The sequence below is a fragment of the Perna viridis genome, chromosome 9, assembly GCF_037379345.1.
Source record: "Perna viridis isolate PV_CMFRI_1.1 ecotype Kerala chromosome 9, ASM3737934v1, whole genome shotgun sequence".
Classification (NCBI taxonomy): Eukaryota; Metazoa; Mollusca; class Bivalvia; order Mytilida; family Mytilidae; genus Perna; species Perna viridis.
The window spans coordinates 9,497,942-9,512,948 of NC_142453.1; the positions used below are offsets into that span (position 1 = coordinate 9,497,942).

At 33.3% G+C, this 15,007-nt stretch overlaps 1 protein-coding gene across 2 annotated transcripts; it reads left to right on the forward strand.

Moving 5' to 3' along the window:
- Positions 1-347: 347 nt before the first annotated feature.
- LOC148606598 (uncharacterized) lies at positions 348-13,853 on the forward strand. Of its 2 annotated transcripts, none has more exons than XM_088547181.1 (6): positions 348-1,248; positions 11,199-11,283; positions 11,515-11,564; positions 12,112-12,193; positions 13,318-13,385; positions 13,785-13,853. In XM_088547181.1, exons 1-5 carry the CDS (start codon positions 1,210-1,212, stop codon positions 13,377-13,379), a joined length of 318 nt encoding a protein of 105 aa, XP_088403307.1. In that variant the 5' UTR covers positions 348-1,209; the 3' UTR covers positions 13,380-13,385; positions 13,785-13,853. The 2 variants fall into 2 exon arrangements, with proteins under 2 accessions (XP_088403307.1, XP_088403306.1); XM_088547180.1 differs by lacking the exon at positions 348-1,248 and adding an exon at positions 10,576-10,679.
- The last annotated feature ends 1,154 nt before the right edge of the window (positions 13,854-15,007 follow it).

The following is a 15,007-nucleotide window of genomic DNA, read 5'->3' on the forward strand; positions in this document are numbered from 1 at the left end:
TTACGACAAGCTTAGCGCTGCTGCAGGCCTATTCTTTTAACACCCGGACCTGCACGGGGACATGTACATACTGATAATGGTTGAGATTTGTCATTTGCTTTATCAACCATTACCTTTTGGCTTTGTAGAACATTGTTTTTTAGTTTTGTCCTTGTTCTATTTAATTTCTCTGAATGTTTCTGAACATAGGATCTTATACTTATTGGAACTTTATTTAAATCTACAACTGGTGAGGAAATCATAGGAAATTTAGGTCTTGCCCCAAAAATTACTTCATGTGGCGTGAATCCTGTGCTTGAATTCACAGACTGATTAATTGAAAATGTAATACATTGAAGATATAATCAATCCAATTAGTTCTAAAACCATTCATGTATGGGTTTAATGAGTAATCAAGGGAACCAAGGTTATAGCGGTTATCAAAAGAATGTAATCTAGGGACAAAGACCAGACGTGGAAAACAGACATACACAACAAAGAACATAGAGTAACAAAAATTATACATACAAAGTAACAAAAGCAAATGAGCAACTCGGACTCCACTAAAAACTGGGAGCATGGACCAGGTGCACCGGTAGGGTAAGCGTCCTCTGCCTTTCTAGAAACACCCGCCGAGTTGCTCATGAAAAGTCAAGTCCGGTGTAGACAAACCAGGAAAGGAAAACTATGACCCGTTGAATAAATCGGTTGATTAAGTGGCTCTGATTGATATCTTTACTATGTTCTACAAACATTAATATAATGTAATAGATCAAGATATCCATGAAGACTCCTTGATTTATAGATATATTTCTTTGCAAAAGCAGTTCACGATTGATTATTTTTCAACAAGAATGATTCTTTTTCTACAGATCCTAAATTAATTTCAATAGAAAAACTACTGTGGAGGTGTGAACAATTGGAAACATTTTTTGATATAAATGATGGAAAACAAGGCTTATTTAAGTTTATTAATTGTGTGCGTCATAAGTATCACTCGTGTGAACTCAATGGAAAAAATATTACATTTCTTTTTCCGTCGTAATAAAACCATCTCGCCAATTCATGATAAAACTACGATAAGAATATTATCTGGAGTTACGATCGTCCAATGTACTCTATTCTGTATTGAACTATTTGCCGAAGGATGCTGTAGTGGAAACTACGACAGAAAGAAAAGAGAGTGTGTGCTATACTCTCTATGTACTCCAAAAGTCCTTGACGCAACTGATGATGGCGTTAAGTACATGTGGAGGAACCCACTTAGATGTAAGTTTTATTTTAAACAATGGAAATAAGGCAGTAGATAACCAGGATTTAACCAAAAGAATTGAAACTGCAAAAAATTCTAAGGTTTTTTTTTTCAAATTGTAAACAAACATGCATAACTATCAGTTATAGCTTTTTGTTCATTTAAATCGTGGCTTGGCAGAAAATCTGCTTGATTTTTATTAACTGTGTAAACCATTTTTTTTTTATTTTACAAGTTTAAAAATAACGTAGGTTATAGTATACTATATACAGCTTCACATGCATAACATATTGTTTGAATTTAAAAATAGCCTTCCAATTTTTCAATTGTTCATTCTGATTTATAGACTCGTTTGGATAATTAAAATTTCTTTAACTGGAATGATATGCTTTTTGTATCATAGTTGATGAATATCTTGTTATTGACATTGACTGTAAAAATAATTTTTTTGCTATATTAAAGTTTAAATTCAGAAACAAGGGAGAGAGTAATGTATTAAAATATGCCAATAGTGTGAGAGATGGGCGGAGTTTTCCTTGCATGTTGCACGTGCATTTATGTCTAAATCTGTATTACGTATCTTCAGTTATAGATTAGGTTTGATAGCCAAAACATGCCATAAAATAAAACCAATACGATATTACAACGTCACAACAGAAAGTTATGTTCAGTCAGTGACAGTATAAAAGTTGTCAATATACGGTCAATGCAATTTGTCTGCTCAAATAGAACTGTCGTGATATAAACACGATTACTAAAGATTATTCCTTTGCAACATTGTCATCTGTTACTTTTAATCTCAAGTAGAGAATGCCACTTAATTGCTAACAAATACCGCCTCCAAATACGACAAATATATTATCAATGAGGAAATCAAGCATTCTGCAAACCTGCTTTTCTGTATCGCACACATTATCTTTCTGAAATAACAGGTGAAACAAAACATGGACGAAATTCCATCTTTTCACAATCCTTTCAGTCGACAAAATGATAATTGACTAAAGATAATTTATCAATTATTTGTTTTAATGACAATATACATTATATGATTTCAAACAACTTTAAAAAGTTGAGGGTCGGATTGGACCTTGGACATTCTTCAGATGATAGGGAGTTGAATTTTCGTTTAGATCGATATTCAAATATAGAATCTTCTGAAATAAATCACACCAAATAAAATTCTTTTCAATACCTTTACCTGATTTCAATGCAATATCATTTGAAAAATAGAATTAACATTTAGGCAAATCCTGTATCGTGTCATACCTTGTACAGTATTTGTTTTAATCGTGTATTTTGACAGCAAATCAAGGGAACCAAAATTCGGGCGGAAATCAAAAGAAAATAATCCAAGGAAAGAGAATAGACAGGCAAAATAAACATACAAAAACAAAAAACAAAAACAAAAAAAAAACCCAGAAACTAACCAAAATACCATTTACAAATAATAAATGTAAATGAGCAACCTGGATCCACTAAATATTGGGAGCATGGACCAGGTGCACCAGTAGGATAAGCATCTTCTGTTGCTCCTAAAAAAGTTACGTCTGGGTAGGAAAAATTGAAAAGGAAAATAATGACACGGAGAACAAGCCGATTCTTATGGTGCGGATGGATACGCCATAACGATCAATGAGTTCATGATGACGAACATTAAAGTTCTGTGGCGTTGACTCATAACAAGATAACCTTGTTTCAGAAGCCTAACTGTAAGACTTCAGGCTTTTATCTTAAATGAATTCAATGATTTTATTTTGGACACAGGATTGTAGAGTATCTGATTTGTCACTTGATAAGTAAACGTGTTTGAAAGATTAGGTAAATTGTTTTTTATTTTGAATGCAGAGTTTTCCTTATTTTAAAACAAGAAAATTGTACTGAAGATTGACATGCTATGGTATTCTGTTTTTCAACGCGTTCGATTCATTAGAACGCATCCTTAATTGCAAAGTACAAGTGCATTGCATGGATCTGGGGCTTATTATTTTCAGTTGAACTTAACATGCAGATTTCAAAGTTATAACTAACATATTTAAAAAAAGTTAGTTATTATAATAAATGAAAATGGTCAGTCTTTGGTCATCTAGAGCCTTCGAAAATTGAGATTTAATTCTTGCGGTATACATTTTTGGGAATGATAAATTGCAATGATTTTAGAATTAAAAATATGTTTTGTAGGTGATGCTTTAACAGGTAACAAATTTAACAGTATTAATGGCACATAGTTCAGTATAAAGGACGCTAACAATGATTTAGCTCTACAGCTAAGATTTATACAAATTGTAATTCATGGTTGAAAAGCCTACATATTTTTATTTTCGATATTTTGTTTAAAACGTTATAGTGAACAGAAATTAATATGTCGTTTTTCATAAAACAGCTGGTCATTAGAGATACAAATCAAAATAAAGAGAGATAACACTGAAAATGACACTAGAATAAAATAAAACCTGTTGGGTTTTAATTGTGAATTATCTCTTAAGAGCAGACAGATTGAAAGACCTATAAAGCAACTTATTGACAAAAATAAAAATATGTACTCTATTTTAGGATGTATCACATATTACATAATTTTCATGATTCGTGCTAAAACTGTTTATTAAGTATGAAGCACTGCGCTCACAAAATGAAATATGGCTTTTGGTTAAGATATTGCACCCGAGCAATTATCTATTTATTTACTATTCATTAGAGGACAAGGCCATTTATAGGCTGACATGACGTGGTTTCAATGCACCGAAGGGTACAGAAATTAAGATCGATTCCTTTGAAAGTAACGTTCAATATAAGACCAGTTTTCAAAGTATAGCTTAATATTCATCATGAAAAAAAAAATCAGCCGTTTTGTATGTTTTGTAAGTTGTTACTGATGTTGAATTATAGAAGTAAAATAAAATATATGGTAAAGTGACATTTATTTTAATAGTTGGTAAAGTATAAGATTGTGACAGAATGTTTTCATGTCTGGACAGCACCTGAAACGACTTAGATATACAATATTTCAGTACATTGGGCAACCTTTTCTTTTCCTCTGTAAAGAAGTAGTATCAAAATCGTTCTAAGAAAGGAATGAGTTAAAGCAGTTACTCACCTAATATGATATAGTATTGTTTCGAGTAAAGCCTGACGACTATTAGAACAAATTGTGAGATGGACAGACACGTGAATAACATGTGTTACACTCCTAATCAGGAAAAGTTAACTTTTAAACTGATTTTTTTAATCAGAATTCTACAAATATTCTCATATCTCCGCGCAAATATCATAAATTTGAATAGTACACGGACTTTGTTTAAGGCAGCGTTAAACTCGAAATTAAAAAAAAAATACATAGTTACGGGCTAGAACATGCTGACAAATTAATTGTTACTGATAAAAATTTAAATCAATCCCTGAAATTATTCACCTTATTACATATGAAATATAAACCAGGATCTTTAGAATAGAGTTTGGTGCAAGACATTTAGCAACTCGGTAATGTTTTTAAAAAGGAGAAGTCGCTTACCCTATCAGTGCATCTGGTCTGTGATTCTAATTAATTCAGTTGAACCCCTAGGGTTGCTCAATTATTTTATGTCTTTGTACATGTTATTTTGATCTTTTTATGGTTTTTGTTTTGTTTGTATATTTTCCAGTCTAGTCGTTATCCTTATGTTATACTATATTACTTTGTGTGCCCTTTGAATCCTGGTTCCATAGAATTCCCTCTTATAACACATTTAACATCATCAAAAAGTAACTGTCTAGGGCACTACACGCAAACTGCTTTCCTAACCAAGTTACAATGACAGCAAAATCATTTACGAATTTATATTACTACGGATCTTTTGATAAGTGAACATTGATGAAACTGAGTCAGATTCTCCATATTCAGGAGATAAAAAATATGTAGACGTCAGAAGTTGATTAAATGTGTACATAAAGTGGAGATTGACGACCCATTTTAGCCAACAAAAAACAATCTGGGAGCGATTTCAAACAAGTAATACCCCTGATTTCAATCAAGATATAAGGAAAATAAAGGAAGTCTCGGCAAACAGGAAGTTGCTGTCGATTTTGTTTCGAAAATGAATCTACCCATTTGGCATAACTGTAGAAAAAATGTGTCAAAATTTCGAGCCGCTATGACGAGTAAGTGCTGAAAAACCTGTGACGGAAAAAATGTTACTAATGGAAACTCAGACGCACGGATAAGAGTAAAACAGTATAATCCGTTCTCGGAGAGAGGTATAATAAGTGTATGCTTCATAATTTGTTATTTCTGCCTCTGATTAGAGATGTGACTTCTTCATCTTTTGAAATATGCATGTAGCTTTTAACTTGTCTTTTATAAAATGTATTTTCTTTAACCTTGAGCTTCCAACATATTTGGTTCTAATGCTGCTGATGAGAAATTACTCCTTGAAACATAATATTCATATGATTAATACTGTAAACTGTAAACGTATTCAATTTTGTGATGTGCTTATTTTCGGTGTATTTAAAAAGAAAATAGTCCCCGCAAAGTAAATTTTGCTAAAAATTATATTTCTGTTTTAGGTAACAAATGTACATTTTTAATGTAGGTTTATGTACGTTTGTTCTCCCCTTCCTGGTTCCTCTAACTTCACAGTTATATTTAGATAGACATCCACAGGTCACATGGCCTATGCATGATGTCATGGAATTTTTAGGCTGCGGCAGTTGGACCCCAAATAAATTTCAGTGAATTTCACTTGACGCAATGTAGCTGTCCAAACTCCATATTTATTGGACTTCAATAGCCGTTTTACTATTAATTTGTGCATCTATTCATAGGATGTGTTACGTAAATCACGTAGTATTTTTATCATAACACACGAACTATGTCTCCGAAGGCAAGCAACAGTGTGCATCGTATTAACCGTATAACTTACCAGGAGATTGGACTGCTGATCAGCTTAATACTGAACTTTAAACTTGGAATAAGTTTCCTGGGAGCGCGCGCCGATCCCACTTGGTTTCATTGTATAAATCATATGGTCATACACGGGAGGTAACGGCTGAAACTATACCTTTGAGGCCGTAAGATGGAACAGCTGAGATAATCATGGCCGAAACGGAACTTCCGGTAGTGCATGAAAAGAATAATAATATAAACAATAAACTTCTCAGTGTAATTCGAGAATTGTCAGCCAGAGTCAACGCATTAAAGAAGGACATGAACTCTGTTATGAATGATATTCAAACGTTAAAAGGCACCTGACACGTGTTAGTAGCTGCAGGAAGCCCAGACCAGGCGGGTCAGAGCTGAGAACAAACATGACTATACAGCTCTGGGGTTCCCGAAGAACTCCAAGAAGACACAACACGTAGCAGACTATATTTAAATTTTAACTGTACTGAAAATTCATATCTTACCAACTCTGTACACAAATCCAAATCTATTCGTCAAAACTAAGTTCGGCATTGCAAAGGAATCCTTACCTTTTGTGGACACCGTATCACCTCTGTTACGCAAAAGTGTATTAGAAGGTAAGGATGTTTATTTGGCAACATTGCTCATACCACATTTTAGTTACTCAGAAGAAAGACAATAAACGTCCTATCCCAGGCTAAAGTAAACAATTGTTAATAGCAGAATTTGTTAACGATTTCGGGATTTACAAGAGCATTAGTGTGTGAGGTTTTCCCGCATAGGCATGCTGAACTTGATCTTTATGAACGAGACTTCATAGAAATGGTAAGCCGGTATGTTGGTGATGGCTTTTATGAGTTCCATAAGCTTTTTAGTGCTAGTGCTACAGCCCACCTCAATATCAAGGATTGCCAGTATATTAGTCTGTCAGGAATAACATTATGCTGCAAAATATTTGCCAATATGAAGCCAATCACTTGTTTAAATTGTCAGAGTATAAACCATTCAGTGGCCTTTTGCCTTAACAAGGTTTGGAATGCGAATTGTTCTAGGATTACACAGCCAATATATAGAGATTCCAACAAATTTCTGAATGACAATAGGGATACCGATGCTTAGGGGAGACTTAGGATTACTTATGGTGGTTTAGAAATTAGCAATAACTTTAATGCAGAGAAAGGATGTATTCGACCAAGATGTAACAATTTACATGCATGTGCTATATGTAAGAAAGCAGAACAAGAGAAATCACAATATCTTCATTCGACAAACTTGATAGCCCCCAAAGTGCCATTCAAACCTTATACACAAAGGCCCAGTGTCTACTGCTTTAAATATTGACAATTGTCAAAAAACTATTGTGCAACCATCCAGATAGGCATTTGGGCAAAACTTAGTGATAGGTCTAAAAATATGGCTTTGATATTGGTATTTCTCCATTACCGTCTTCCTTAAATTTATTATTTATTTTAAAATGTAGGAAAGGTAGTTGGCTATGGAAAACCGATATTTCTGATGCACTCAATTAGTGCCAATAGCAGAACAGTTATGGCCATTTCACGGTATTGATTGGGAGGATTAATATTATTTTATTTTAGATCGGTCTTAGGTAGTCGGTCAAGTCCGAAAATATTTGACCAAATATCTTTTGCAATATGCTGGATAGCTGAGAATGTATTCAAAGTGAATAACATTTTACATTTGTTAGATGACTTTCTCACAATTGACCCACCAAATTACGAAGCTGGTAGAAGTATGGCAATATTAACCTTGTTATTCAGGAAGTTGAACATTCCAATTGCACCCCATAAGACTGTTGTAATGACTCATTGTTTGGAATATTTAGGTGTAGTATTAGATACGGAATATATGGAAGCTCGGTTACCCAGGGGAAAATCGAAAGGATCGATGAAAACATATAGAAATTATATACAAAGAGACCATTACTCGGTTTATTGGGTCATCTCAATTTTACATGCAGAGTATTTATCCTAGCCGTTCATTTATTTCATATCTAAGTAAGCTTTTCACAGCTGTTAAAAAACTGCATTAACCACGTTTATCTTACCTAAAGTAGATTGGATATACATGTACAAATGTGGCCGAGATTCCTGTCTGGATGGAATGGCGTTTCTTTCTTTCTAAATTATAATCTTATGCATTTAATTACTGATGCTACAGACTGCGCTTTTGGGGGTATTTATGGTACCATGTGGTTTCAAAGAAGGTTTTCTTCACAGATTTTGCACAACAAAGAAGCTTCTATGGCCTTTCTTGAGTTATATCCCATAGCTATGGGTAGAAAAGATCCACTCAAAGAGAATGATAGATTAGAATGTATATTGAGAGGTATCAAAAGAATTCAAGGTCTTGATTTAGCGTTTAAGAAAGACTTCTTGTAACTTTATCTACTTTGTCAGAGATTTGTAAATGATTTAAAAAGGGTTTTGTCCCCTTTTCTAGTCTCTATGATGTTAGCACTTTGTCATTTAGCGTTATTTTTTGGCTCTAACATTGTGGGGAATTTACTGTTACCTTAATGCGAGATGTTACTTTTGATATAAATAGGTCTAACTATGTTTTGAATTTGAGAATGTCGAAGACTGATCCTTCAGACAGGGTGTAAATATTCATATTTTGAATCTGAAAGTATATAACCTGTACTATGTATGAAACAGTTCATTGAACTTAGGAGGAAACAAATGCAGTTAGTTTTTTCAGCTATTTTTATAGACTGTAAAGGAGCACCATTGAGTAGAAACAAGTTTATTGACTTTTTAGACTTGCAATATCTTCATTAGGTATTGATGATTCCAAATACAGTGGTCAATCCTTTTCGTATATATAGAGGTAGCTACTACTGCTGCAGCTGCAGGAATCGAAGATCATTTGATTCAAACTTTAGGTCGATGGTCATCAAACTGTTATACTAGGTGCATGAGGACTTCAGTAGATAGAATTATACATGCACGAATCAAATGAATATTTCCATCTGATGTTGACTATAGTGGGTTACATTTAAATGTTCAATTCATATTAACAGTGGAGCAATCTTCTTGGGGGCACTCACTATACTCCTATTGGCGCTTTCAATTCCATTTTTCTGGAATTATAATCCCCAATTCAGATTGCACAAATGTTTGTAAGTTATTAACCTGGTGGGCTCTCCCCAGGTTATCTTTTACTTCCCAAATTTTTTTTTTCAATGTTTAGAAATCAGTTGTAGCATCTGCCGGGCTCCCCAAGATATCTAGACCACAGTTTCCAAACGTCAGTGTGTGTGCCTGCCGGGCTCCTCCAGGTACCAAGATAAGGTTGTAGGCGTGTCTGCTGGGCTCCCTCCAGACACTAAGATTTAGGATGTAGGCGTGCCTGCCGGGCTCCCCAGGTACTAAGATAGGTAGGCGTGTCTGCTAGGCTCCCCCAGACTCAAAGGTTTAGGATGTAGGCGTGCCTGTCGGGCTCCCCCAGGTACTAAGATAGGTAGGCGTGTCTGCTGGGCTCCCCCAAGACACTAAGATTTAGGACGTAGGTGTACCTGCTGGGCTCCCCCCGGGTACTAAGATAAGACAAATTTATACAGTATCTGTTGAGCTCCCCCAGATACAATGTACTTTTGTTTTCTTTCATTTTTGAGTTCACTTGTATTTTCATTTTTACATCTTTCATGTATCTGCTGGGCTTTCCCCCAGATACTAATTTCTACAACAAGTTTGTTTTCTACGAATAGCTCCCAGATTGACAAATTATGTTTTATGTTTTTTTTTCATTATTGCATATTGTGTTTATGTAAATATTGTGTACTTAGTTTAAATGTAGTTATTTTAATAGATTTATTAACTTTACAAAGATGTTATAGGTTTAGACTATATACACTCACCAACGTGTTAACTTGTAAGATACGAACGTACATGAAGACATGATGTACATATACATGTATTTACTACATGTCGTTTTTTAATTCCATGAAACTTACACAGAGGTGTTGTCAGCTAAAATGATGGAAAAGATGTGACAGAAGTTTGATATGTGTTGAACTTGCATAAATGAGCACCTCAGGAAGTGTTCCTCTGCTAAGTATTAATTTGGTTTCTCAGTATGATTAAATGCATACAGTTGTACAGAATAATTGAATGTGTTTGTCATGGTTAAAAGTGCATTTGGGAAGGTGTGTACCATGTTCTTCAGAGTATATAAATATCATTAAATTATCATGTTTGATTATGCAATTTATATTTCTGTTTTAGGTCACCATAACATTAGATATTATATTAGATACTAAATTTGAAAATAGGCCTTTTATCAAATTCTATATCAAAATCTATATAGCCTTATATTGTAAAATAAACTATTTCGAGCTATTTCATTCTAAAATTAAGAAAAAAATATAAAAATGATTCGGTCGCATTCTTAAGCACGACAATGAAAAAAAAAAATAAACAATGAGAAATTGTTTAAATACAGAACCGAAGTATTCGTTTTGTTCAGTTTTCGTTGCACCTCATACATAGCAACGTTATGATGTGGAAGTTAATTTTTATTGGAGTTTTTTTAATGTGCCACTTGAGCGAGGTAGGAGTCAAAACTTATCACATTAAACATGTTAAAAGAGACGCTTGTATGGGATTGTGTATCATTTCTTAATACTGTAAATTCAGATATGATTGTAAAAATGCAACTTAATCTAAATTGTAATAGTAAAAACTCACATCGTGATAGATTTTGAAAAAAATCTTGCGCATATTATCCTTCGTGGATTAAGCTAGTACGTTCATATTCGTCGATTTTTCCTTTTAGATTGTGTGATTTTTTAAAAAAAAAAATTTTGCGAAAAACAGGGATGACGAGTGTAATATATGTGTATTAGTACAGCTCTTTTTATACAACTTAATTAACTAAATACCAGTTATCTTGCAATTTATTCTTGAAAAAAAAAATAACAATAAAAAATATATATAAAAAAAATCATAGAAGCACTGAACTTTTGATCATCAATATCTTTTATTTCATTTTAAAGCATTTCTTATCAATTGAATTAGTGCTCTAGTGGCTATAGACATTGTAATTGTCGCTTTGTAATTTTTTTTTCAGAGCACCGGTCTCTGTCCAAGCTCAATTGCAATGAAGTGTGTCGATGTAAAGCCGTGTAGATACGATATACATTGTCTCAAAATGGGTAAGTATAATAATATTCATCCTGTTTTTCTATTTGAAAAGAATGAGATACTGCAAGTAAGAGAAAAAATGTGGAAAAGATCTAGCTGCAATTACAATTTGAACTCCCTGAACGGAATTTTCATCCAAACATAAGTAATGATATTATTCCTATAAATATTTGCGATTTTGTTTTGTCATTCATATACATTTTTCTTCACAAAAGTTTTTCAATTTCTTCACACTTTTAAAGGTATGATTTGTTGTGCGAGCACTTTGTGTAACGAGCACTGTATGGTTCCGGTATGTATATTGTGAAAACACTGCATACATATTTTTCTTTAATGAGGATCAAATTGTTTCGTATGTGACATAACAAACACAAAACAATTGAATAGTGTTAGATGATTTTTTTCCAGTTTTAAAAAAACATTATGATTAAAAACAAACGTGTTCCGAGTACTGTAAAAATGGGTCCTTCACTATGTTCATTTGTACTAAACGAGTAAAAGTACTTTAAGGTACATATACTGTTAACTCGAACTTTCGATTTCCTTATCCATATTTTTAGCCCAGTATTATATTTGTGCTGTTGGGTTAATTTCATATTACATGTATTGTCGAGAAAAAAAAACATACAAAAAAAAAAAAAAAAAAAAAAAAAACAAGAGCAAAAAGAAAACAAAAAAACACAAAATGGGTCGATCAAACTTATCATTTGTTTATTTTGGCAAACTTTGCTATGGCATTCCGTCTGCTTCTGCTTCTTGTAATAAAATAATGTAAAATTTTACTATAAAACGGAGGTATCTAGTTCCATATATTTGTTCTTCATTTATATTTCGTGAAGTTACCCAAACCAGAATGTCCGAATGATTTTGACTGCCAGCGGTTTTTTCTACACTGCATGTCCGATGATGATTGTGACAAAGGTATTCATTATTAACTGTAGTTTAGGGATTGTATCTGGAGTTGGATTGAGTAAAGGGGTTGTATCTGAAGTGAGTGTGAATGACAAAGAAGTTTAGGGATAGTATTAGTAGTGGGGCTGAATGACAGACCACTTTAGGGAATGTATCTGTAGCGAGTTTGAATGGCATATAGAGCAGTTTATGGATTTTACATGGAGTGGGTTTGAATTACAGATCAGGTTAGGGATTGTATCTGGAGTGGGTCAAAATGACAGAGCATGTTAGGGATTGTACTGTGAATGTGCTTTTATTCGTGGGTACCAATTCCGTGGTTAAGGTAGTAGATTCTTGAATTCATGGACTTGACAACTCTATCATACAAATCAACGGAACAATATTTCGTGGCTTACCAAACAAACGAACGTTACTCAAATTGGTAAGCCATGTACAAGAATGCTTTGACAGTATCTGGAATGCTCGAGTAGTCAATGCCACAAGCCATTAGAACTACTTTGTCTTTCACTATTTCAAAAATTCCACTCTCTCTACACTTCCATGTATCTAAAGTGTTTGGAGAATCCTTTCTTTGAATGCAGTCGGATCGCATCATAATAGAATGCTTTTGTCTTTATAAATAAATCATTTTCACCATATAACATATCCGATTGTCCTCGTTTTTGTTTTCAAGGAAACGAGCCTAATTTCCATTTAGTAAAATTGTATTGTTATATTGTTATTATAAGTGTCAACTTACATCTAAAAATGTTCAACATTTTGAATTAAGTTATAAAAATATAATTTGAAATATAAACTGTAACTTTTAGATAAAAAATACTCTCTATATAAATTTTCCCATTTTTCATATTGGAATCCCCACCACCACAGGAAGTACTCACCCCATTTATATTCCACATTCTCCATATATCATACAATTAGACATTTTCTCAAGACAATATAACTGTATCTGGTGTATTTGTACTTTAAAGGACTAAAATGAAGCAAATGTCATTTGCGTCATGAATTTCTGTATTTTCATTTGTATTCACATTGAGAAATAAAGTGCAAAAAATATATATTTGCTATTTACAAATTTATTTTATTGGAAGACAAAGGAACGTTCATGAAAATTATTGTTATTATTGTAGGAGACATTTGCTGTTTTAGTTCAAAGTGCGGTAGGCGTTGTGTACGAAACAAGCAGAAATAATAAAAGGTGATTTCGAACTTTTTTTAAAACAAAGTGTTTGATCAGTGATTAAGTTTTTGCCTCATTACATTATTCCAAATGAATTTTGTTAAGTTAGAAACCGCTTATGTGAACTAATACTTCGAAAGTCAGATTGAAGCGTCAGCACGGTGAGTTTTATCATTGCCAGAGAGACAGGATTTTGGAGAACGGTTAAAACAAATGTATCTCTTATGTTTTCCTAAAGGTTTCCAATATTACATTAATTTATCCTCTCGTGTTGTGGTTTTAGATAAGCAAACTTAATTTTCTTTCTAAAAACAAAATACGTCATCTGACTTCAACGTTAACCCAAATACTGGCTGTAATTTTAGAAAGGTTCAAGAAAATAAGTAAATTAATTATTTCATGTCTTTTTAATTTCAGGCCGACGTTATGAAAGCAGAAATAGTAGTCATGATACAGTCGTTATTACGAATAAAACACTAAAGCATTGATGTTATTATTACCAAATGATTTCTTTGTTTTCAAATTTCGAGACCTGATTCGAGAACGGGTAATACTGTTTTAGTCTTATCCGTGCGTCTGTGTTTTCATAAGTAACATTTTTGCCGTCACAGGTTTTTCAGCACCTACTCATCACAGCACCTCAATATTTTAACACATTTATTCTATAAATATACCATATGAAGAGATGTATTTTCGGAAAAAAATCGACAGCAACTTCTTGTTTGCCGAGACTTTGTTTGTTTTATTATATATCTTGGTTGATATCAGGGGTATCACTAGATTGCGATCGCTTACAGATTTCTTGATGGGTTAAATGGGTCTTCAATGTCCACTTTATGTACACATTTATTCAGCTTCTCACGTCCACATATTTGTTTTATCTTTATTTGGTATTTTTCTAACGAGTGTGGAGATTCGGACTGAATTTCACCTATGTTCTTTTATGAAAATACCCGTAGTAAAATAAATTCGTGAATGATTTTGCTGCCATTGTAACTTGGTTAGGAAAGCAGTTTGAAATTATTAATTGTAGTGCTCTAGACAGTTACTTTTTGATGATGTTAAATATGTTATGAAATGAAAATATATGGAACCGGGATTCAAAGGCCAACAAATTATTATAATATAATATAAGAATAATGAATAGACTGGGAAAATATACAAATAAAACAAAGACCATAAAAAGACCAAAATAACATGTACAGACTTAAAAATAATGAGCAACGCGACGGATTCAGCTGATATAACTTGGAGGACATACCAGATGAACTGATAGGGTAAGTGACTTCTCTTTCTTAAAAATATTACTGAGTTGCTAAGGAGTTATCAGGGGAACAAACCAAGTTTGTAGCGGAAATCAAAAGAATGTAATCCGGGGACAAAAACCAGACATGGAAAACAGACATACATAACAAAATAAAATTACCAAAATGATACAAAGTAAAAAAAAAGCAAATGAACACTCAGACTCCACTTAAAACTAGGATCATGGGCCAGGTTGGGTACGTGTCCTCATAAAAAATGTTCATAGAAAATAAAGTCCGGGGTAGACGAAAGACGAAAGGAAAACTATGACACGCTGAACAAATCAGTTCTCATGGTGCTGATGGATACACCGTAACGATCCATTTGTTCATGAT